The 22431-nt window shown below is 62.3% G+C and overlaps 1 protein-coding gene across 5 annotated transcripts; it reads left to right on the forward strand.

Moving 5' to 3' along the window:
* Positions 1-732: 732 nt before the first annotated feature.
* Positions 733-22349, forward strand: CIB2 (calcium and integrin binding family member 2). Of its 5 annotated transcripts, none has more exons than XM_078449122.2 (7): positions 733-973; positions 5280-5314; positions 6504-6620; positions 13383-13494; positions 15430-15526; positions 21385-21580; positions 21770-22349. In XM_078449122.2, the coding sequence occupies exons 1-7, from the start codon at positions 923-925 to the stop codon at positions 21789-21791; spliced, it is 630 nt and encodes a 209-aa protein (XP_078305248.1). In that variant the 5' UTR covers positions 733-922; the 3' UTR covers positions 21792-22349. The 5 variants fall into 5 exon arrangements, with proteins under 5 accessions (XP_078305248.1, XP_078305247.1, XP_078305251.1 ...); XM_078449121.2 differs by having other exon boundaries at positions 737-973; positions 15430-15577; XM_078449123.2 differs by lacking the exon at positions 6504-6620 and having other exon boundaries at positions 741-973; positions 15430-15577.
* Positions 22350-22431: the final 82 nt, after the last annotated feature.

The raw sequence follows: 22431 nt of genomic DNA on the forward strand, positions 1-22431 counted from the left end.
CAGCTGTAGGACCTGGAGTGTTACTGATCCTCTCTCAGCCTGTTTCCCCACCTATAAAATGCAGATAATGCCAGTAGAATCAACCGTCCTGGGGTTGGAAATAACACATGTATGGGTGGGATTCCTGGAAGGACTTAGCAGTGGCTCTGTTCGCTGTGGTCTTTGGCATTCGCTTAGAAGTCCCAGGTGAGGCGCCTGGGTGGCTCAGTCGGTGTAGGAACCCTCTTGATTTCGGCTCAGGCCATGATTCCAGGATTGTGGGATGGAGCCCAGTGACCATCTGCACTGAGCCTAGAGTCGGCTTGGGATTCTCTCTCCCTCTGTCCCCCTCTCCTGCTCGCGCACGCGCTCTCTCTCTAAAACAAATAAATAAAGATTTTAAAAGTTCCTGGCCTTTGTCACACTTCACTGGACACGGTAAGTCCTGTAAATCCTCCTCGGTCTCGTGTGCAGCCAAAGATGCAAAGAAAGGCTAGTGAATCCTGTCCCGCTAAGGAACCCAGAGGGCCCGAGATGCACACACCCCTCCCCCCCGCGCAGAGGCCAGAGGTCCGCTCACCTGCAAAGAAAGGCCAACTCACTGACCCATCCTTTGCAGCGGAGGGCCGGCCCGCCGAGCCAGGAGTCCTGGCCCCGCCCAGCCGGGGGTCCTGGCACCGCCCAGCAGGGAGTTCTGGCCCCGCCCAGCTGGAGGTCCCGGCTGCGCCCCGCCCCAATCCTGGCCCCGCCCAGCCGGAAGTGAGGCGGGGAGAGGCCGGGCAGCCCCTCCCGCGGAGGGAAGGGGCCGCCCCCTGACGGGGTGGGCGCACCGCACCGCGGGGCGGGGTCGCCCGGCCTCTCCCCGCCCGGCTCCGGTCGCACTCCCGCCTCCGGGTGGCCGCGGGCTCGGGCTCGGCGCCCGGACGACGGCGCGGCGACCGCCATGGGCAACAAGCAGACCATCTTCACGGAGGAGCAGCTGGACAACTACCAGGTGAGCCGGCGCCCGCCCTCCCCTGCTTTTGGCCGCGTGCCGAGGCCCCCAAAGCCAGTTACTGGGTTCGGACTCTGCCCCTGCCTTCAGGTAGGAGCGTGACCTTGGGATGTGACTTGCAGCCTCAGTTTCCCCACCCTTGCGTTGATAGCGCTTTCCTCGCGGTAGCCGTTCCTTTTCATCCCCGTTTAGCCTCCATACTCTTGGCCCCTCGCTGGCCTCGAACCCCTCCCCAGACACCTGTCCCAGCGCCCACCTTGGCACGGAGTTGGAGGGTCATGAAACGTGGGCTGCAGGGAGGGTCCCGGATCCCAGGAATCAGCCCAGGAGAATGAGTCTCTGCAGAGCAGAAATGACCTGGGGGCCTGTCCGGGTGGGGAGTGAGGTGTATCAGACCCCAAGTCAGATTTACGTTGGGGGTGTCCTGTTTACCCGTTTGGGGTCTCTACCTCTGGCCCCAGCATGGAAATAATTGGAGCAAGAAGGCAGGCCATGTGCCCGTTCCCACGCCCCCCTGCAAGGTCCCTCAGCCCCCAGCAGCCACCTGCTAAGACCCTCCTAGCACCTGCTGCCTCCAGAGCCAGGAAACTGCCCAGATCCGAGGCCCCGAAGCCCTTCTGCCATGGGGAGGCTTGTGTGGTTGCAGGATGAAGCCCAGCCCCCTGACTTGATGGGGCCCTGGCCAGCCTCCGGGGCTCCTTCCCTGCCCTGTGTGCGGCAGCCACCCCTGGGCTGTCGCTGGCCTCCTTCCTCCCTCCCTTTGCCCATGCTCTGGGACGCCCCTTCAGATTTCCCTCATCCTTCAAGACCCAACTGGGACGCCTCTGCCCGACTCCCCTGGTCAGAGGGGGACTGCTTGGAGTGTGCTGTGGGAGAGAGGCACATCGGCAGTGTCTCCTGTGGCTGCCTGTTGCCTTCATGAATATTTCTTTTGGTAATGGGCCTGAAGTGTGAATCCTCTGAGGCCCCTTCTCCTCGGAAACGCTGGCCGTCAATAATGGTTATCAGCTCCATGTGAGGCCCTGAGAAGGACCAGGAAGCCACATTCATGGAGCACTGCTGTGTGCCAGGCATTGGAACGGACACCCTCTAGGATCCTCACGATGGGGCGGATTATCAGCCCCATTTCACAGAAGAGTAGACAAAGGCCGAGGAGCCACTCAGTGCCTGGCACAGTCCAGGCTCAAACTGGAATTTGAATCCGTTAATCCAAGGCTCACTGCTTTTGTTTGGGGGCAGGGCCTGTGTGTGCTCTTTGTCCCGGAGAGGTCAACCTTGGCCTCGTGAGAGTACGATGTGCTCCAGGGAAGGAGGGTACTAGTGGTCCGTGGAAGACCCGGAGGGAAGGGGAACTTTTGCTCTGCAAGATTCAGAGAGAATGCAGTGCTTGAGCAGGGCCTTTGAAAGGTAGGCCCCCGCAGGCCCAGAAGGAGGCGTCTGGGTGGAGGGGAGCACGTGGGTGAAGGCTGGGGGGTGGCACAGGCAAGCAGGCGGACCCTGCCCAGAAGTGAAGCGTAGCCCCATGGGGGGTGGGGAGCCTGAGTTTCCGCTCACACCAGCCTAGCGTTGGGTTACACTTGGGAGCCAGTCCCAGTGCTGGGTTGTGATCCTCCACCAGAGCCGGGCAGGGTGGGAGGAATGAGAGCTGACGAAACCTGAGAGCCCCAGTCTCCCGCCCTCTGCGCTCCATCCAGCCCCACGCCTGCCAGGCTCCCAGTTACGGCCCCCTTTCCCCAGTCCTCAGGTGCCAGTGATTCCCAAGTTCAGGTTTCTTTCCAGACTTCTCTGCCCTCCAGATCAATCTCCCAGACTCCTCAAACTGCAGAGCAGGGCTCCCAGCCTCCCTCAGAACCCACCACTGCTCCTCTGGCCATTCAAGTCTCACAGGCAGCCCACATTTTCAGTTAAGAGCAAGCCCTGTAACTCACCTGGGGACCCCCTCCTCTGTCTCCACCCAAGGATCCAAGGCAAGACAAGACACTTAGAATCTGAGTACAAAACCTTATTCTCTGCCAACACTGCCAGAATCCTGAGAAGCCTTTACGGTACTTGCCGCGCTCACCCCCTAGGAGCTGCCTCCCTGGGATGAGGTCCAAGCAAGGTCAACAGAAGAAAAAGCAAAACGTTAGTGGGTGAGCAGGTTCGTGGCAGTTTGGTGGTAATGTTGAGAACCTACAAACAGCTGCTGCCACGTGTTCAGGACGAGGAGAAAGTTCGGTTAAGCAGGGCCAGTGCCTTTTGTGAGACATCCTGCAGCCAGTGAAGCGTGTGGAGGGCTTACATGGGAAGACCTGTTCCTCGTCCCGGAGCCCTGTGTCGAGCACCCATGGCGCTGGATGTGGAGTACACGGCCGGGGCAGGACCTGAGGCGGTCAGTGGACGTGGTCATGGCTGGACTCTACAGTCTGTGGACTGCGGTCAAGAAGCAAAAGCCCCAGGTTGCAGTCAGCCCTCTGGGCTGCGTGTGCAGCTTAGAGCAAGCTATTCAACTTCACCGAACCTCGGTTTTCCCATCTGTAGAGTGGGGAGATAATGCCTGCCTGCCTCCCCCCCCTCCCCCCACCATGGGCTAGGGACGAGGGTTGAACAAAATTGGATAACCAGAGCCCCCACGGACCAGGCCTGTGGTGATCACGGACGGGGTGGGGTGTGGTTCTCAGCCTGGGCTGCACGTTGCAGTCATGGAATGTCTCTGCAAACTCTGATGCCAGGCTCCACCCCAGGTGATTCTGCTCCAGAGCTGAGGGCCTCGTTTTAGCAACAGCATCACTGCGGGTGGAGCATCTTGGAAAGATTTGGATTCCTGGGCCCCACCCCCAGAATTTCTGGTGCAGCAGGTCTGGAGTGGAGCCTGAGAACCTGCATTTGCACTAAGTCCCCAGGTGATACTGGTGCGGCCAGTCCTGGAACCACACCTTGAGGACGGTTGATGTAGACAGGTGTAAGTGGTTGTGATAAGGGACCAGGGTCCTTTCGCTCGTAGGGCCTTTGGGTCAGGACCTAGATATTTCCTTTTCAACCCAGGGCATGGGAGAAAGGAGAGCAGAGGGGAAGAGGGGAGGCCAGGGCCTCTCCCTGTCCCTGGTTATGCCGACACCCCCACCAGGCAGGTTGGGAGGGGCCGAGGAGGGTCTGTGCCTGAAGACTCAGCTAGGCTGCCTTTGGGGCCTGCTCCAGGGTCTTCAGGAAATCCGTCCCCGCCTGAGTCGGAGACAGGGACTCCGAGCTTGGTGAGGGTGGGGGCAGAGGAGCTATTGCCTAGGGCAAAGCCTGGCCCCCTAGGACAAGTCCCTGGGGTCCGAGAAGGGCAGGGCGGCCAGCGGGCCTTCGGCCTAACTCCTGGGCGGCAGACTGGGTGACAGGGGACCCGGAAGTTCCCACTGGCTCCCCCTTTCCAGCCCTCCCGCGGGCGCCTCCTCTCTGGGCTTCCTGAGTGTGCGGCACAGCTGCGCCGGTGCCCAGGGACTCCGGGTCTCACGCGGGGCAGGCCAGGCTGGCTGCAAGCCTGGGCCGCGGCTGTGAGCCCCTGGTCAGCACATCCCCAGGGGCAACGGTGGCGAGGGCAGGGGGGCCAGGGCCAGGATAAGCACAAAAGCCCTTCATCCCTGGGGTGTTTTTGCCTCCATACGTCACACCGTGGCCAGACACCACAGCCGCCGCCACCAGGCAGGCTGGCCCGTGGACAGAGGCAGGTCACACAGACAAGGCAGGACACCGGAGACCAGTTTATAACTGGGCGACCTTAGGACCCGAGCGCTGCCCCCACCCTGAGGATCCTAGCCGCTGCCCCCTGCCTCCTCCTCCCCTCGCTTCCGCTCACCTGGCCTCCACCGCCTCCCCGTGTGACCCCCTCTATTCCTGTGGCTTCAGATGCCACGTAGATGCCGGCGTTTCCCCAGCCTGTGTGTCCCGGGGCCTTCCATCTCTGTGCCTGGGACACGTGGCACACGACGCGGGGCACCGATCTCGCGCTGCAGTGTGGATGGCGCCCCCTGCAGCTGAGACCCTGCCGGCCTTACCTCCTGACTGGTCTCCCAGCCCCTTTCCCCGCCGTCCCACAGAGCAGACTACAAGTCAGTGCCATCCACCTCCGGCTCGTCCCCCTGCCTGTGCGTGCACGCCCCCAAGGCTGCCCCACAGACCCCCACACCATGCTGCAGTTCCCTGGGCCAGGCCACAGCTTCAGGAGGTGGCTTCCCGGCCACCAGGCTGCTCTCTGCCCAGGCCGAGGCGGTTCCCGAGAGGTCCCGAGGGAAAGCGGGGCGTGGGCCCTGCAGCGGACTGTGTGTGTGTTTTCCCTTCACAGGACTGCACCTTCTTCAATAAGAAGGACATCCTCAAGTAAGTGTGGCCTGCGGTTCGCCCGCTGGAGCTGGGCCGGGCACCTCGTGTGGGCTGGCTGCACGGGCTGGGACCGAGGGGGGCATCTGCCTGTCGGGAGCCAAGCGCAGGCCGCTGTGAGCTGGAGAACTTCCCACCCCGCCCGGCGCCCAGACCCTTCTGCCAGGAATCAAGTGTCTCCATCTTGCGTGCCCGGCTCTCTGGGGGGCCGTTTCAGGCACGTTTTCATTTTATCCTCCCTGCGACCTTGTAACAGGAAAACCTTTTGTCCCTACTTGGCTGTGGGGCCTGAAGACCTGGCCTCTGACTCCAGGCCCCTTGCTGTTTATTTGACCGTGTCCGGAGATCTGTCAGACTCGGGGTCCCTGAAATGCCCTCTGGCTCCAGCCCTGATGTCCCTCTGCCCTGGGAGGCCCAGAAGTCAAGGGCCTGGCCTGCATGCCCCCAGCATGCCTGAGCTGCCTGCCAGGGGCTCTTCCCTTTCCGGGACAACTCCTTTCTTTGGGATGGAGGAGGCGGGCTTTGAGGGAAGAGAGGAAGGGGGTTGGCAGCCTTGGAGCCCCAGGCCCAGGCAGTGAGCACGACCCACAGGATGCCGGGCCCGGCCTCTCACGGGCCCTGTGCCTGAGCTACCAGGTGGCGTTAAAAGCCGGCGAGGTCACAGGACCGCTTTCCCCGGAGGCCGATGGGCGGGCTGGGGCTAGAGCCTGTAGCAGCTTCCCAGGCGAGCTGTGCTTTGTCACTGTCCTGACCACTCCGCTCACACGGGCAGCTCCCTCCGCCTTTCCCCTCTGCCCCGGACACTCTTCAGCCTGCCCCCGGGTAGACAGGGGTCCCCACTTCTCCACCTTGGAGAGGCGGGGTGACGGGCCGAGCCCCGGCTGTGGCATCAGCAGACCTGGGCCCTACTCCCGCATCCTAGCTGTGTGGCCCCGGGCAAGCTTCGAGCCTCAGCCTCGCTTCTTCTGTAAAGTGGGGGCGGGGACACTTACCTCATGGCAGGGCTGAGAGGCGGGAGCACCAGGGCGCGGTGTTTGCACAGTGGGATTTGGTCTGTGACTTGAATGACGTGTGGGGTGGGGACCCCGTCCGGACGGGGTGGCCCTCAGAGCCGTAACGACAGCCGTTGCCGGTGGCGTCCTGGGCACCGACCCTCACCGAAGCCTCACCATGTTCATCCTCTGTGCAGGGCCCCCGCCTCTGGAGAGGCCACACCCCGGCTGCTCGTCCTCCGAGGCCCGGGCTCATTCCTGCTCTGGCAGCGAAAGCTTGTCTCCGCTGCCCGGCGGCCCCTTCTTCACCTCTGGTACCCACCTCGTTCCCGTGCCCCCTTCCAGACCCACCTCCGTGGTCGTCCATGCCACCCCAGCTCATGTGTCCTGCTCGTGTCCCCTGTGTCACTGCTCTTATAGTGTCCTGGATGCTCCAGGGGCTCCTGGCTCATGTGCTTGGCTCCCCCTGAAGTCGCAGTCAGCCGGGCCCCAGCCTCCCCGCCCCGTAATTGGGCGCAGCACCTGGTAACCCCCAGTGAGCGCTTGAAGACCACGTGGGCGAAGAAGGAGTAGGCTTGGCCATGAGAGAACATTCCAGGCCAGGAGCAGCAGGGCCAAGGACACAGGCCTGCTTCACCCCATGCCCACCTCCAGTGGTCTCACTGAGAGCAGCAAGGTTGCCCGTGGTACGGGCACGTGGCACGAAGGCCAGGCATTAGACTAAACATGGTAGTCTTTGGGGTGTCCCTTGTCCCCTGGCAAGTGGCGAGCCCCAGGCAGATGGGGGGATGCCCCGCAGTCCTGGCCTGCCCAACTCTGAACCCTTCAGCACCCCAGCCTCTGTAGCTCGACCCAGAGCCCAGGCCGGGCCTGGGGTCCAGACACGGGTAGGATCCCTTCTGGCCGCTGGATGCCCCTTCCTGCTTGTCCCGTCCCTGGTTCATTCAGGCTCTGCCACTGTGTTAACACTCACTGGGGACCCAAGGGACCAGACCCGGTGCTTTTTCTGCAAAGTGGTCATGTCAGGAGGAGGGGGCGGGGGATGGAGCGCCTGCTGTGGGTCATTCCCTGTCTCTGCACTGTCCCCCCGCCCCCAGCAGGCCCCTGTGTTCAGCACAACACAGGGCCGCTTGGGGTTTTATGGCCCACCCGTGCACCCTCGGCAGGGGTGGTGAGAGCAGGCAGCACGTGGGATTGTGGCCCCTGGAGGAACCACGATAGCTGCGTTCCATTTTGGCCCCTTCTCTTTTCTCCAACCTTCTCTCTGGGCCCCAGCGAGGGCCAGTGAAGCCTACCAGGGACTGACCACCCCTGCCGGGTGAGCCCTCTCCGCCATTCACACCTCAGGTCCAGGCAGGGCAACCGGGGCCCGGAGCCCAGCTCGGCAGCGTGCGGCAGGCCGTCGGCAGAGCCGGGCCCCGGCCCGCCTGGTGAGCTGCCCCCAGCCCTGGCCCGGTGGGTGGCACGGAGGAAACCGGAGCACAGGTTCTCCTTGCAGCGGCCCTGGGTCACGATAACCATCGGCGGTCCCCCCCCCCACCTCCCCCGCCACCGCCACGTGGATTCAGTTACTCGCATGACCTTTTCCACCCTCATGCGGAGCCCTGTTCCTAGCAGGTCCCAGGTGGCACTCTGACTGCCCTCTGCCCCCCGTGGGCCTGTGCTCCTCGGTGAGGGGACCCGAGTCCTTGCCCCCCGGTGCAGAGAGGCCCTCAAGCTAGCACCGCAGAGTGTTGCCCTGCGTCAGTGTTTCGTACCTTGGTTTCTCAACGTGCTGAACACTCTGTGGGCTCTGTTTTAATTACTTTAAGCTTTTTATTTCATATGTGATACGTGATGACCACAGAGAAATTCGAAAACAGAGGCGCCTGGGGGGCTCAGTCAGGTGAGCATCTGACTCTTGGTTTTGTCTCAGGTCATGGTCTCACGGTTCATGAGTTCGAGCCCCGTGTCGGGCTCTGTGCTGACAGTGCGGATCCTGCTTGGGATTCTCTCTCTCCGTCTCTCTGCCCCTCCCTGCTCACTCTCTCTCTCTCTCTCAAAGTGAGTAAATAAACATTAAAAAAAAATCAGAAATAAAGCCAGTCGAGAGAAGACAAAAATTACTTGTAACCCCATCACTTGGCGGTGATGAGCGTTGATGTTTTGCTGTGTATCGTGTCAGTATTTTTCCTCTGTGTTTATCAAAAATGTGTCTCATGTTGTTTTATAATGTGCTTAAAATTGCTTTTCCTTAAGCAAACTTTAAAAATAGGTTTAAAAACATGGTCTTGCCACATCCTTAATTCATTTGGCTGGACGCGTAGGTTTTCAGCACTTGGCCATTGTAATTAGTCTTGTGACAGCACGGCTGTGCCCCACACCCCTGCGGTAAATTTCTTTTTTCTTCTTTTTGTTTTAAACTTTTTTTAACGTTTATTTATTTTTGAGAGAAAGAGAGACAGAGTATGAGCGGGGGAGGGACAGAGAGAGAGGGAGACACAGAATCGGAAACAGGCTCCAGGCTCTGAGCTGTCAGCACAGAGGCCGATGGAGGGCCTCGAACCTATGAACCGTGAGACCATGACCTAAGCAGAAGTCGGCCGCTTAACTGACTGAGCCACCCGGGCGCCCCTGGGATAAGTTCCTAACAGATTTCTGAATTGAAAGGTATAGACCTTTCTTTCTTTCTTTCTTCCTTCCTTCCTTTCTTTCTTTCTTTCTTTCTTTCTTTCTTTCTTTCTCTCTCTCTCTCTCTCTCTCTGTCTCTGTCTCTCTTTCTCTCTTTCTCTCTCTCTCTCTCTCTCTCTTTCTTTCTTGGTATAGACATTCTTAAGGCTTTTGATTTTTACTGCTAAATTGCCCCCCACCCCTGAGAGCGCTTTTGAACCATCTGCTCTGCCAGCTGCCCTGCGTGAGGTCCCATCTCCCTCCTTCCTCAGTCACGCTGGCCGTTGCATCTTTGTCTTCCGTTCCCCCAGTCATTTACTGACTGCCCCGGGGTTCTAGCCCACAGTCGGGCCCACCCACGCGGTGGTGGCTTTCGGGGGACTCTGCAGGAACCGCCGCTCATTGTCCCGGAACAGTCCAGACTTTTCGTGTCCTGTTTTCACTTGTAAGTTTTGGCAACCCAAGTTTGGATTACTGTTTCAATTTAATTTAATTATATGTACGTGAGCGCTGAGCCCAAACGCGGACCACCAACCAGTCTGCGACTTCCAGAAGAATCCGCTTCTCCCAGTGATTTCAAATGCTCTTTGTCGTGGACTGTCCTCACACCCATGCTGCGCCGTGTCCGTGCCGCTCTGGTCCGCGAGGTGACCGGCTGTCCCCTCAGACTCTGTTGTCACAGCCGAGGGGCAGACGCCCCCCCCCCCCCCCCCCGGGTGCCCTCTTTCAGGCCCGCCCCCCCTCCCACACTGGTGCTTTCACACAGACTTTTGAATCTGGTCGGCAAGTTCTTTGTTTCGTTTTCTAATTTAATTATTTTTTTAAATTTACATCCAAGTTAGTATATAGCGAAGCAATGATTTCAGGAGTAGATTCCTTAATGCCCCTTCCCCATTTAGCCCATCCCCCCTCCCACAATCCCTCTAGTAACCCTCAGTTTGTTTCCCATATTTATGAACCTCTTCTGTTTTGTCCCCCTCCCTGTTTCTATATTATTTTCGCTTCCCTTCCCTTCTGTTCATCTGTCTTGTCTCTTAAAGTCCTCATATGAGTGAAGTCATGTGATGTTTGTCTTTCGCTGACTGACTAGCATAATCCCCCCAGTTCCATCCACGTAGTTGCAAATGCCAAGATTTCATTCTTTTTGATTGTGGTCGGCAAGTTCTCAAACAAACCGCTGCAGGTTTCAGTTAGGATCGTCTTCATTTGGCAGAAATGTGGAGACAGGAAATAGAGGCACTTACCTTGCCATCCAGATACTTTACATCTTTTTACACACTTGGTTTTCATACTTAGTTGTTGTTGGGGGGGGGGTGATTTTTTTTTTTCCTATTGTGATTTAGGTCTTTTATATCTTATTTTTGAATAGGCTGATGCTGGTACATAGAAAACTATTTTGAGGGCACCTGGGTGGCTCGGTCAGTTAAGTAGCTGACTTCGACTCAGGTCATGACCTCATGGTTCGTGGGTTCGAGCCCTGTATCGGTCTCTGTGCTGACAGTTTAGAGCCTGGAGCCTGCTTTGGATTCTGTGTCTCCCTCTCTCTCTGCCCGTCCCCAGACTCATGCTCTGTCTCTCTCTGTCTCAAAAATAAAACATTAAAAAAAAGAAAACTATTTTGTGCAAAAGGGCTACTGAGCCCTTTCTCATTCAAATAGTTTTTTAACTGATTATTTTTGGTTTTCTGGCAAATAATAATTCTCCTCCTTTCCAATACTTAAATATACCGTCTCTTCCCGCACTGACCACCGTGGCCAGCGGTCACGGGGCGATGCTGTGTAGCGGTGGTGATAGGCGGCCTCCGGCTTTTCTGGGGATGGCTCTGGTGTGGTGTGGGGTGTTGATTTGGGGTAGAGCATCCCTTTGTTTCTGTTTTACTGAGGATTTTAAGCTTTATTATTGATAAAATTACTACTTAAAAATATTTATATTTTAGTGACCACTTTACAAATTCAAGCAGTTTGGGAGCAGGTGAAGTGACAAGTGAAAGCTGGCCCCTTCTTCTCGCTCCTATCTGCCCCCACCTTGCAGGGGCCAACAGCGTAAATGTGTGGTGCATATTTTGGCCTTTATTCCTGTGTCCATACACCCATCAGGTCATAAATGTAGCTACCAACTTGACAAAACAATTTTTTTGCCGATTAATACGATTCGTAGTCACAGATTTTCGAAGGGTCAGTCCAACGGCGTATTCCTGGCTTAAATCCTACACGGTCTGAATGTGTCACTCTCTCAATACCGTGGGACTTGATTTATCAATATTTCACGAGAGTTTTGCATCTGTGTGCGCGTCGTGGGTCCCTTTTGGATGCCACCCGTTGGGTTCTGCGAGCAAGGTTCTTACTAAGTTTCTGAAATGAACGGGGAGGCGCCTCCCCGACTGCTCCGGACTCCGGGGAGTTGAAGCAGCACAGGTGTGACTTCTGCCCCGGGGTCTTAGGACAGGGCCAGCATGCCCTGTACTGGGACGGGGTGACTGTTCGGTTTCCCCACAGTGATTCAGCCTTCCAAATTCTGAGTTTGCCTTAGAAAAAATAAGTAAATAAAATAGCAGGGTCACCTTAGTCCTGGCGTCAGGGCAGGAGTCGGCCCTCCCGCCCCAGGGGACACCCCAATCTGCCAGCGCTCGGCCCTCTCCCCACCTCCCTGGTGGGGTGCTCCTGGCGGGCAGGCAGCTGAGGGCCAGGTGGCCTTGCTAATGCCATCCTCCCTGACCCCGCAAGTGTGAGGACAGCAGGACAGCCCCCATTCGCTGATAGGGAGGTCCGTGGGGGTCCGACCTCAGTCTGCCGTGTGGCTCGTGCTGCGGCCACCCTACATGCCTTTGGAGGTGGAGGGCAATGCCCACGGCACCCAGCATCACACCCCACATGTCAAAGGTCAAGGGCAGGGTGAAATGTAACAGAAGTTTAGCACGTTTGTCAAGTACGTGAAACCAGCTATGTAAATTGTGATATGCAAGTGCTGGTTCTGTGTTTGGGGACAGTAAACAAGGACAGGTTTTTCCTCAACTCGGAGTGAGAGCGAAGATAGGCCTCGAATGCCCCTGGCGGAGAGTCCTGGCCCCATGCTGTCACTTGGGTATCTGCTGACGAGGGTCGGGCTTTGGGATTTCCCTCCAGTCCTGTGTTTCCCAGTGGTGGCGCTTCTGTGCGATTCTGGACGTTCGTGGGGACTTGCGTCTGGGGGAGTGGCCTCATGGCGTTTTGCTCTGCGTTCACCCCGCCCATGCGGAGCCAGGGCGGCCTGAGAGAGACACCAGCATCCGCCTCCCAGGGTGGTTGAGGGATTAAACTGAGTCATCCACACGGGGGAATCGACCCAGAGCCTGGCACAGAGTGAGGACTCGCTAAACGGGGCTGGTGTTACGTGTGCACCGGGCAGGTAGTAGAGTGCTTGGCCGGAGAGGGCTGCGGGCCTGTTGCGGGCGCCTGGGGTGTGTCAGTGGGCCAGCCACTTAGAACACTGGCTTTAGGGGAGTGGGCCAGGCAGGGCGGGGGCTCTGGGGATGCTTTAGTCCAATTCCCAAGAGTCCTAGGCCCCCCCTTGGGTGGGTCACCCGCCTCAGCCCCTGGTCGGTGCCCCCTGAACTCATCCCCCCATCTGGCAGCACGTCTTGGACACGATTTCATCTGACCTGAGCTGCATTTGTGTGGGGCGGGACTTGGGGGCTATTCTCCCGGATGTTAGGGGCAGAAGAGGACTGAATAACGGAGGATGGGCCTCCCCGGGAGCTAGGGGCAGGAGGTCCCACACCCTGGAGGGTCCTCGAGTCGTTCAGGCCAGCTTGTGTCCTGGGGCCACCTGAGCACTGACCGGGCTGCCGCTGCCGGCAGGGTGGGAGGTGGGAGTGACTGGGGCCCTGGCAGGGCCTGCCTGTGGGCGTGAGTGCCGCCGGCGGCTATTCCAGAGACCCAACCCTCAGAGCCTGCTTGGGACCCAGCAGCAAACGGGGCTCGACAGCTTAAGGACTGGGGAGGAGGGGTAAATGCCCTGGATCTCCGGGCCTTCGTTCCAGCCACGTCCCTTGTACTTCCAGTTGTGTGGCCCCGGACAGACGGCTCTTAACCTCTTCAGGCCTCGGTTTGCCACGCTGAGAGCTGGGGGCGCAGCTCACCTGTGTGCACAGCCGAGGGCAGAATTAATGGGGCGACACCGCTGGCATACAGAAGGCCTTTATGGGGCCCAGAGAGGGAACACGGAGACCTGGGGGTGGGGGACACGACCCGGTTATCAGCATGGGGGCCTGCTGCCCCCCCTCCCAGGCCCCACTTCCTGCGCTCAGAGCAAGGCCATGGGGCCTGTGCGGAGCGGGGGGCTGGGTGCAGGTGGGGCAGCATCGGCCGAGGGGGACTCAGGGGATGCACACCCCCCCCCAGCCCCCCCCCCCCCCCCCGCCCAGCTCTTTCCCTCTGCCTCCCTCGCAGGTTGCACGCACGGTTCTACGAGCTGGCCCCCAACCTCGTCCCCATGGACTATAGGAAGAGCCCCATCGTCCATGTGCCCATGAGCCTCATCATCCAGATGCCAGAGCTCCGGGTACGACAGAGGCCGCTGCTGCTGGGCAGGTGGGCTGGGGGGCAGGCAGCGGAGGCACCCAGACCTGGTGGAAGCCGGCTCCGCCCTTGGTGGCTGTGTGGTCCTGAGAGGATCACTGGACCTCTCTCTGCCTGTTTCCTCCCCTGTACTCTCTGAATAAATGCGCCACACGTGTGGGGACTGCATACGGGTGGTCAGTGCTGCCCTATAGTCTGTGTCACCTGCTTGCCCCTTTGTGACACGGCTGGTCATCTGTGCATGGCCGACCTTATGTCTGCTTTTCTAGATTCCTCTGTCTCCCTGTCTGGCATTACCCTCTCTAGCACGGCTATCCACACCATCACTTCTCAGACTTGAACGTGCACAGGGCTGCCTGCAGATCTTGTCAGGGTCAGCAGGTCTGGGCCAGGAGGTCAGGGTCAGCGGGTCAAGGTCAGAAGGTCTGGGCCAGCAGGTCTGGGTGAGCAGGTCAGGGCCAACAGGTCAAGGCCAGCAGGTCAGGGTCAGCAGGTCTGAGCCAGCAAGTCAAGGTCAGCAGGTCTGGGCCGGGAGGTCAGTGTCGGGGCCATCAGGTCAGAGCCAGCAGGTGTGGGTCAGCAGGTCAGGGCCAGCAGGTCAAGTTCAGGAGGTCAGGGTCAGGGCCAGCAGGTCTGAGCCAGCAGGTCAGAGCCAGCAGGTGTGGGTCAGCATGTCTGGGCCAGCAGGTGTGGGTCAGCAGGTCAGGGCTAGGAGGTCTGGGCCAGCAGGTCAATGTCAGGAGGTCAGGGTCAGGGTCAGCAGGTCAGAGCCACCAGGTATGGGTCAGCAGGTCTGGGGCAGCAGGTCAGGGTCAGGGCCAGCAGGTCAGAGTCGGCATGTGTGGGTCAGCAGGTCTGAGCCAGCAGGTGTGGGTCAGCAGTTCAAGGTCAGCAGGTCTGGGTCAAGAGTTCAGGGTCAGGGCCAGCAGGTCAGAGCCAGCATGTGTGGGTCAGCAGTTCAAGGTCAGGAGGTCAGGGCCAGCAGGTGTGGGTCAGCAGGTCAGGGCCGGCAGGTCAAGGTCAGCCGGTCTGGGCCAGCAGGTGGGCACTAAGATTCTGTTTTGCAGCATGTTCCCAGGTGAGGCTGTACCTGCTGGACGCCACACCACATGGGTATTTGACACGAAGGTTTCATTTCACGAGCTCCTTGCCTGTAGTACGTTGAGGGCAGTCCCGCAGTAGGGAAGGTTGGCTTTCGGGGCACAACTCCACACAGCTGTGCAACTCTGCCAGCAGCCCCCTGCCAGCCCTTGGGTGTGTGTTCCCGGGGTCAGGGCACCACGTGGCAGCCACTCCCGCGCCTCTGTCCCAAGGGTTAGTGAGGCACCGGCCTGGCCACGGCTCAGAGGGTCCCTGGAGGGGTGGGCAGTCTGGCAGCAGCCCCTCGGCTGTTCCAGAGCCTCCTGGGCTCAGCACGGAGTGGGGGCTCCAGGAAACATGAGCCCCCAGAGACCTGGGATCAGAGGGAGGAGTCGGGTGTGGCTCCCCAGAGGAGGGGCCCCCTGGAGCTGATCGAGGCCCGGGGTCTGACTGCTTGTCCGGGCTCATTTCTCCGAGCCTTTGGGGCCCCACTTCTGCGCGGCAGGACCCTGGCCTGACCTCACCTAGCCAAGGGCTGCCTGCGCCCTGGGCCTCCTCTTCTCCTCCCATGGTGGCAGGCACCCCTGTGCACCCGTTGGGGCAGTGGGGAGCACACCTTGGCCCTGCTCCGTGCAGGTCTGAGCGATGGGTGGGACACGAAGTGCGGTGCCTGGACTGGCATCCACACCTTCCGTGCTGTGTCTGCCCTCACAAACCAGTCACGCAGGTGTGGTGGTTCCCACTTAGCGGGTGGGACGGGGTGGAGGGTTGCTCGGGGTCAGGTCACTCGTCCAGGGTCACCCTGCACCCACACAACCACTGTGGCTGTTTCCTCCAGGAGAACCCCTTCAAGGAAAGGATCGTAGAGGCTTTTTCAGAGGATGGCGAGGGCAACCTCACCTTCAACGACTTTGTGGACATGTTCTCTGTGCTCTGTGAGTCGGCTCCCCGCGAGCTCAAGGCAAACTATGCCTTCAAGATCTACGGTAGGGCCCTCGGGCTGCGTGCTGGTGGTGGGGGTGCTCCCCTCGGGGGCTGTGTGCTGGTGGTGGGGGTGCTCCCCTCGGGGGCTGCTGGTGTTGGGGGGGCTCCCCTCGGGGGCTGTGTGCTGGTGGTGGGGGTGCTCCCCTCAGGGACTGTGTGCTGGTGGTGGGAGTGCTCCCCTCAGGGACTGTGTGCTGGTGGTGGGAGTGCTCCCCTCGGGGGCTGCTGGTATTGGGGGTGCTCCCCTCGGGGACTGCTGGTGTGGAGGGTGCTCCCCTCGGGCTGCGAGCTAGTGGTGGGGGTGCTCCCCTCAGGCTGAGTGCTGGTGGTGGGGGTGCTCCCCTCAGGGGCTGCGTGCTGGCGGTGGGGGTGCTCCCCTCAGGGGCTGCGTGCTGGCGGTGGGGGCGCTCCCCTCAGGGACTGTGTGCTGGTGGTGGGGGCGCTCCCCTCAGGGGCTGCGTGCTGGTGGTGGGAGTGCTCCCCTCGGGCTGAGTGCTGGTGGTGGGGGTGCTCCCCTCGGGGATTGTGTGCTGGTGGTGGGAGTGCTCCCCTCGGGCTGAGTGCTGGTGGTGGCGGTGCTCCCCTCGGGGGCTGCTAGTATTGGGGGTGCTCCCCTCGGGGGCTGCTGGTGTGGAGGATGCTCCCCTCGGGCTGCGTGCTAGTGGTGGGGGTGCTCCCCTTGGGCTGAGTGCTGGTGGTGGGGGTGCTCCCCTCAGGGGCTGTGTGCTGGTGGTGGGGGTGCTCCCCTCAGGGGCTGTGTGCTGGTGGTGGGGGTGCTCCCCTTGGGCTGAGTGCTGGTGGTGGGGGTGCTCCCCTCAGGGGCTGAGTGCTGGTGGTGGGGGTGCTCCCCTCGGGCTGAGTGCTGGTGGTGGGGGCGCTCCCCTCAGGGGCTGCGTGCTGGTGGTGGGGGTGCTCCCCTCGGGCTGCGTGCTGGTGGTGGGGGTGCTCCCCTCAGGGGCTGCGTGCTGGTGGTGGGGGTGCTCCCCTCAGGGGCTGCCTGCTGGTGGTGGGGGTGCTCCCCTCAGGCTGAGTGCTGGTGGTGGGGGTGCTCCCCTTGGGCTGAGTGCTGGTGGTGGGGGTGCTCCCCTCAGGGGCTGAGTGCTGGTGGTGGGGGTGCTCCCCTCGGGGACTGTGTGCTGGTGGTGGGGGTGCTCCCCTCGGGGGCTGAGTGCTGGTGGTGGGGGTGCTCCCCTCGGGGACTGTGTGCTGGTGGTGGGGGTGCTCCCCTCGGGCTGAGGGCTGGTGGTGGGGGTGCTCCCCTCAGGGACTGTGTGCTGGTGGTGGGGGTGCTCCCCTCGGGGACTGTGTGCTGGTGGTGGGGGTGCTCCCCTTGGGCTGAGTGCTGGTGGTGGGGGTGCTCCCCTCAGGGGCTGCGTGCTGGTGGTGGGGGTGCTCCCCTCAGGGGCTGCGTGCTGGTGGTGGGGGTGCTCCCCTCGGGGATTGTGTGCTGGTGGTGGGAGTGCTCCCCTCGGGCTGAGTGCTGGTGGTGGCGGTGCTCCCCTCGGGGGCTGCTAGTATTGGGGGTGCTCCCCTCGGGGGCTGCTGGTGTGGAGGATGCTCCCCTCGGGCTGCGTGCTAGTGGTGGGGGTGCTCCCCTTGGGCTGAGTGCTGGTGGTGGGGGTGCTCCCCTCAGGGGCTGTGTGCTGGTGGTGGGGGTGCTCCCCTCAGGGACTGTGTGCTGGTGGTGGGGGTGCTCCCCTCGGGCTGAGTGCTGGCGGTGGGGGCGCTCCCCTCGGGCTGAGTGCTGGTGGTGGGGGTGCTCCCCTCAGGGGCTGAGTGCTGGTGGTGGGAGTGCTCCCCTCGGGCTGAGTGCTGGTGGTGGCGGTGCTCCCCTCGGGGGCTGCTAGTATTGGGGGTGCTCCCCTCGGGGGCTGCTGGTGTGGAGGATGCTCCCCTCGGGCTGCGTGCTAGTGGTGGGGGTGCTCCCCTTGGGCTGAGTGCTGGTGGTGGGGGTGCTCCCCTCAGGGGCTGTGTGCTGGTGGTGGGGGTGCTCCCCTCAGGGACTGTGTGCTGGTGGTGGGGGTGCTCCCCTCGGGCTGAGTGCTGGCGGTGGGGGCGCTCCCCTCGGGCTGAGTGCTGGTGGTGGGGGTGCTCCCCTCAGGGGCTGAGTGCTGGTGGTGGGGGTGCTCCCCTTGGGCTGAGGGCTGGTGGTGGGGGTGCTCCCCTCGGGGACTGTGTGCTGGTGGTGGGGGTGCTCCCCTCAGGCTGAGTGCTGATGGTGGGAGTGCTCCCCTCAGGGGCTGAGTGCTGGTGGTGGCGGTGCTCCCCTCAGGGGCTGAGTGCTGGTGGTGGGGGTGCTCCCCTCAGGGGCTGTGTGCTGGTGTTGGGGGTGCTCCCCTTGGGCTGAGTGCTGGTGGTGGGGGTGCTCCCCTCAGGGGCTGCGTGCTGGTGGTGGGGGTGCTCCCCTCAGGGGCTGCGTGCTGGTGGTGGGGGTGCTCCCCTCAGGCTGAGTGCTGATGGTGGGAGTGCTCCCCTCAGGGGCTGAGTGCTGGTGGTGGCGGTGCTCCCCTCAGGGACTGTGTGCTGGTGGTGGGGGTGCTCCCCTCGGGGACTGTGTGCTGGTGGTGGGGGTGCTCCCCTCAGGGACTGTGTGCTGGTGGTGGGGGTGCTCCCCTCGGGGACTGTGTACTGGTGGTGGGGGTGCTCCCCTCGGGCTGCGTGCTGGTGGTGGGGGTGCTCCCCTTGGGCTGAGTGCTGGTGGTGGGGGTGCTCCCCTCAGGGGCTGTGTGCTGGTGGTGGGGGTGCTCCCCTCAGGGGCTGCGTGCTGGTGGTGGGGGTGCTCCCCTCAGGGGCTGTGTGCTGGTGTTGGGGGTGCTCCCCTTGGGCTGAGTGCTGGTGGTGGGGGTGCTCCCCTCAGGGGCTGCCTGCTGGTGGTGGGGGTGCTCCCCTCAGGGACTGTGTGCTGGTGGTGGGGGTGCTCCCCTCAGGGGCTCGTGCTGGTGGTGGGGGTGCTCCTCTCGGGCTGCGTGCTGGTGGTGGGGGTGCTCCCCTCAGGGACTGTGTACTGGTGGTGGGGGTGCTCCCCTCGGGGACTGTGTGCTGGTGGTGGGGGTGCTCCCCTCAGGGGCTGCGTGCTGGTGGTGGGGGTGCTCCCCTCAGGGGCTGTGTGCTGGTGTTGGGGGTGCTCCCCTTGGGCTGAGTGCTGGTGGTGGGGGTGCTCCCCTCAGGGGCTGAGTGCTGGTGGTGGGGGTGCTCCCCTCAGGGGCTGCGTGCTGGTGGTGGGGGTGCTCCCCTCAGGGACTGAGTGCTGGTGGTGGGGGTGCTCCCCTCAGGGGCTGCGTGCTGGTGGTGGGGGTGCTCCCCTCAGGGGCTGCGTGCTGGTGGTGGGGGTGCTCCTCTCGGGCTGCGTGCTGGTGGTGGGGGTGCTCCCCTCAGGGGCTCGTGCTGGTGGTGGGGGTGCTCCTCTCGGGCTGCGTGCTGGTGGTGGGGGTGCTCCCCTCAGGGACTGTGTACTGGTGGTGGGGGTGCTCCCCTTGGGCTGAGTGCTGGTGGTGGGGGTGCTCCCCTCGGGGACTGTGTGCTGGTGGTGGGGGTGCTCCCCTCAGGGGCTGCGTGCTGGTGGTGGGGGTGCTCCCCTTGGGCTGAGTGCTGGTGGTGGGGGTGCTCCCCTCAGGGGCTGTGTGCTGGTGGTGGGGGTGCTCCCCTCAGGGGCTGCGTGCTGGTGGTGGGGGTGCTCCCCTCGGGCTGTGCGCTGCTGGTGGTGGGGTGCTCAGGGACCCCGGGAGAGTGCCTGACCTGTGGGGACAGATAGTGTGTGAGGGCACCAGGGGTCCTGGGGGGGAGGGAGGTCCTGGTTCCCTGGGGGCGGGGGGGGGGGGGGGGGCGTGTCCCTGGATAGGACAGGTGGGGGTGGGCGTGCCCAGTGGAGGGAATGGCAAGGACGTGCCGGGCTTGGGGAGGTGAGACGCACCCAGGTGGTGTGAGCCCAGGGAGGTCACAGGACAGGCTGTGAGGAGCCAGCCGAGGAGTCTGAATCTGGTGCCCAGGACTACGGGGCCACTGCAGGATTCCAGGTAGGGCAGGACAGTTCTGGGCTCCGGAGAGGTCACTGGGCGTCCTAGAGGTGTGAACTGGAGACCAGGGGCGGGGGAGGGCGCCTCTGCCAGGCAGGGAGGTTCCCAGGCCCCCCCACCCCCACCCCCTGGAGGCGGAGGTGGGCCGCCTGACTTCGCACCCCAGCCCCGCCTATGACCGTGGCCACACGGCCACCAGAGGGCGCTGGACCCCCAGAGGAGAGAACCTCCTGAGCTGGGCCTGCCCAGGGCCGGTGGTCCTCAGTCCTCAGGGAACACTGAGGCCCAGGGAAGGGCTGGGACCCATCGTGGACCAGAGGAGCCGTGGGCAGACCTCCTGTCCCAGCACCTTGGACCAGCTGGTGGCTCCCGGGCCTCTCAGGCTTTTTCACTTTGTTGTAGTCAGCTTGTCCATTTCAGAGGCCTGGTCTGGGTCCACGCATGCACCCCTGTGGGCGCACATCAGAAAGACCGCAGCTCGTCTACCCTCCAGTCCCGGGGCCCCGACATCGCTCCCGGGGAAGGCTGTTGTCTGCCAGTCGGGGGGGGGGGTGGGGGCGCAGCCGGGCAGGAGGGGCAGGTCCCTTGCTGCCCTGCTTCCGGACAGAGGGGGTTTGGTGCTGGGGAGAATCAGGGCCTGACTTCCGGCGAGGGTCACCACCCCCCCACCCCCGCCTCAGCTTGTGCACGTGAAACGGGCACAGGAATCCAGCCAGCAGCCCGCACATCTGCACAGGGCTTGCTGGGCGCCCCTGTGGGGCGGAGATGAGTCCCACCCCTGCCTGTCCCAGAGGCGGTGCTGTGGGCAGCGGCCAGACGCTGGGGTCCAGTGCTGACCGGGGATGTCACTGCAGGACCCCAGTGCTTCATCCTTGCACAATGGGGACTCTGCTGGACCTGCCAATCAGCTTGTGTTTGGTGGGGGGTGGGGGGGGGGGCATGAGGCGGAGCACGTGGTGTCCCCCCAGCAGCCACACTCTTCATCACCGTCAGCGTCTGGGTGCGGCCCGTGCAGGGGGCTCAGCAGGAGGAGCCCGGAGGTCTAGAAAGCCCCCTGAAGGTGGTGTTTGAGCTGAAACTTGAAGGACCAACGGGAATTTGCAGGACAGACAAGTGGGGGACGGTCTGGGCGGAAGAAGGGCAGACATCTGGGAGCTAGGCTGGAGACTGGGGCACATGTCGGGGTCACTGCCGTGATCACATGCCTCTCTGAGCTGTGTGGCTGTGCCGTGGGCAGCGGAATCAAACCGTGTGCCCGGCTCTGTGCGCAATGGCCAGCCTGGGCCTCCCTCCGAAGGGCTTCTGAGTCCTGATGCCCGTGGTGCCGGGCGGTGCAGGGGGGCGGGGGGTGGGGCACCTTCGGGAGGCTGCAGGGTGCAGCTTAGGGAAGGGTGTGCTTACTGGCCAACAGGCTCGGCTGGCGGCCAGTTCCCCCTCCAAGCCACCCTCAGACCTGGATTCGGTCACTTGGCCTTTCTGGGCCTCAGTTTCTTCCGCTCCGGGGGGGGGGGGGGGGGAGACACAGGGCCTGCTGTGGGGTGCGGCCGGGAGGTCCTGGTGTCCCCACAAGCCTCAGATTCAGACTCTGAAGTGTCTCAGACCAGGTTTGTACCTGTGGACATTGTGGGGACTCGACAGGGTCATAGATGTTGACTTGGCGGATGTGGTGTCCGTCTTGTGCCCCCTTGGCCCCCGTCGGCCGGGCACAGGGTCCGGGGGCCCCGGAGAGTGAACGGGCTGAGGGCCGTGGGGTGCCGGGCGGGACCCCTGGCCTGAGCACCTCCACCCGCCCCCAGACTTCAACACAGACAACTTCATCTGCAAGGAGGACCTAACGCGGACGCTGGCCCGGCTCACCAAGTCTGAGCTGGACGAGGACGAGGTGGTGCTCGTGTGCGACAAGGTCATCGAGGAGGCCGACCTGGACGGGGACGGCAAGCTGGGCTTCGCCGACTTTGAGGACATGATCGCCAAGGCCCCCGACTTCCTCAGGTGTGGCCCTGCGGCCGTGGCTGGGGGCTGGGGTCCCGGGGACAGCTGGGTGTCCAGCTTTCTGCCTGTCCTTGGAGTTGCTCAGTTGTGTCCTCTGCACCCTCCCTAAGGGACCGTCCAGCACGGGCCAGGGGCCTGTTGGCGTTCCACCGAGGGGCCCTCACCCAGACAGCCCTCCTCTCTTTCTAGCACCTTCCACATCCGGATCTGAGGACACTGCTGAGGGTGCGGGGCCCAGAAGCTGACCCTCTGGCTCTGCTGTCTACACAAGTGACCTCCAAGCTGCCCGGAAAAGACGCTATGGCCTCTGGGGTCATACCAACATTTCCTTGGCCCTTTCAGCAAAAAATCCTTAACCAGGGAAGGGGGGTGTGAGGGCAGGGCCCTTCCCAGACCCCAGACCCCACCACAGGCCCTCCTCCGTCCCCCCCGAGCTCCCCAGACCCTCATCCTCTCCCCACCGGAAATGGCTGCACCGAGGGGGGAAGGCACAGGCCTCGCGGGGCAGGGGATACGGACGCGTCCCGGTGCTGGGCAGGCGTCCTGGTCCCCCAGGGCAAAGTGAAAAATGAAAGAGACCAAGGTTTCATGAGCTGCGCGGTCTTTCTCCAGAACCCAGTGCGAAGCTGTGTGGACGCTGGGCAGAGGGCTCCATCCCTGTCCCCGGCGCTGGGCACCGAGACGGAATTCCCCGAGACAGAATCCTCACTGGTGCGTGCTGTCCACACACTGGTGAACTTCTGGGAGTAAAGCACTTTTGCGTCCCTGTGCTCTGCCTGCCATCATTAGGACGTGCTCAGTGGCCCCTTTCTCCTGACCCTTGAAGTCCCACGGCCAGCGCGTCACCTCAG

The sequence above is a fragment of the Panthera onca genome, chromosome B3 (assembly GCF_046562875.1).
Source record: "Panthera onca isolate mPanOnc1 chromosome B3, mPanOnc1 haplotype 2, whole genome shotgun sequence".
Taxonomy (NCBI): Eukaryota; Metazoa; Chordata; class Mammalia; order Carnivora; family Felidae; genus Panthera; species Panthera onca.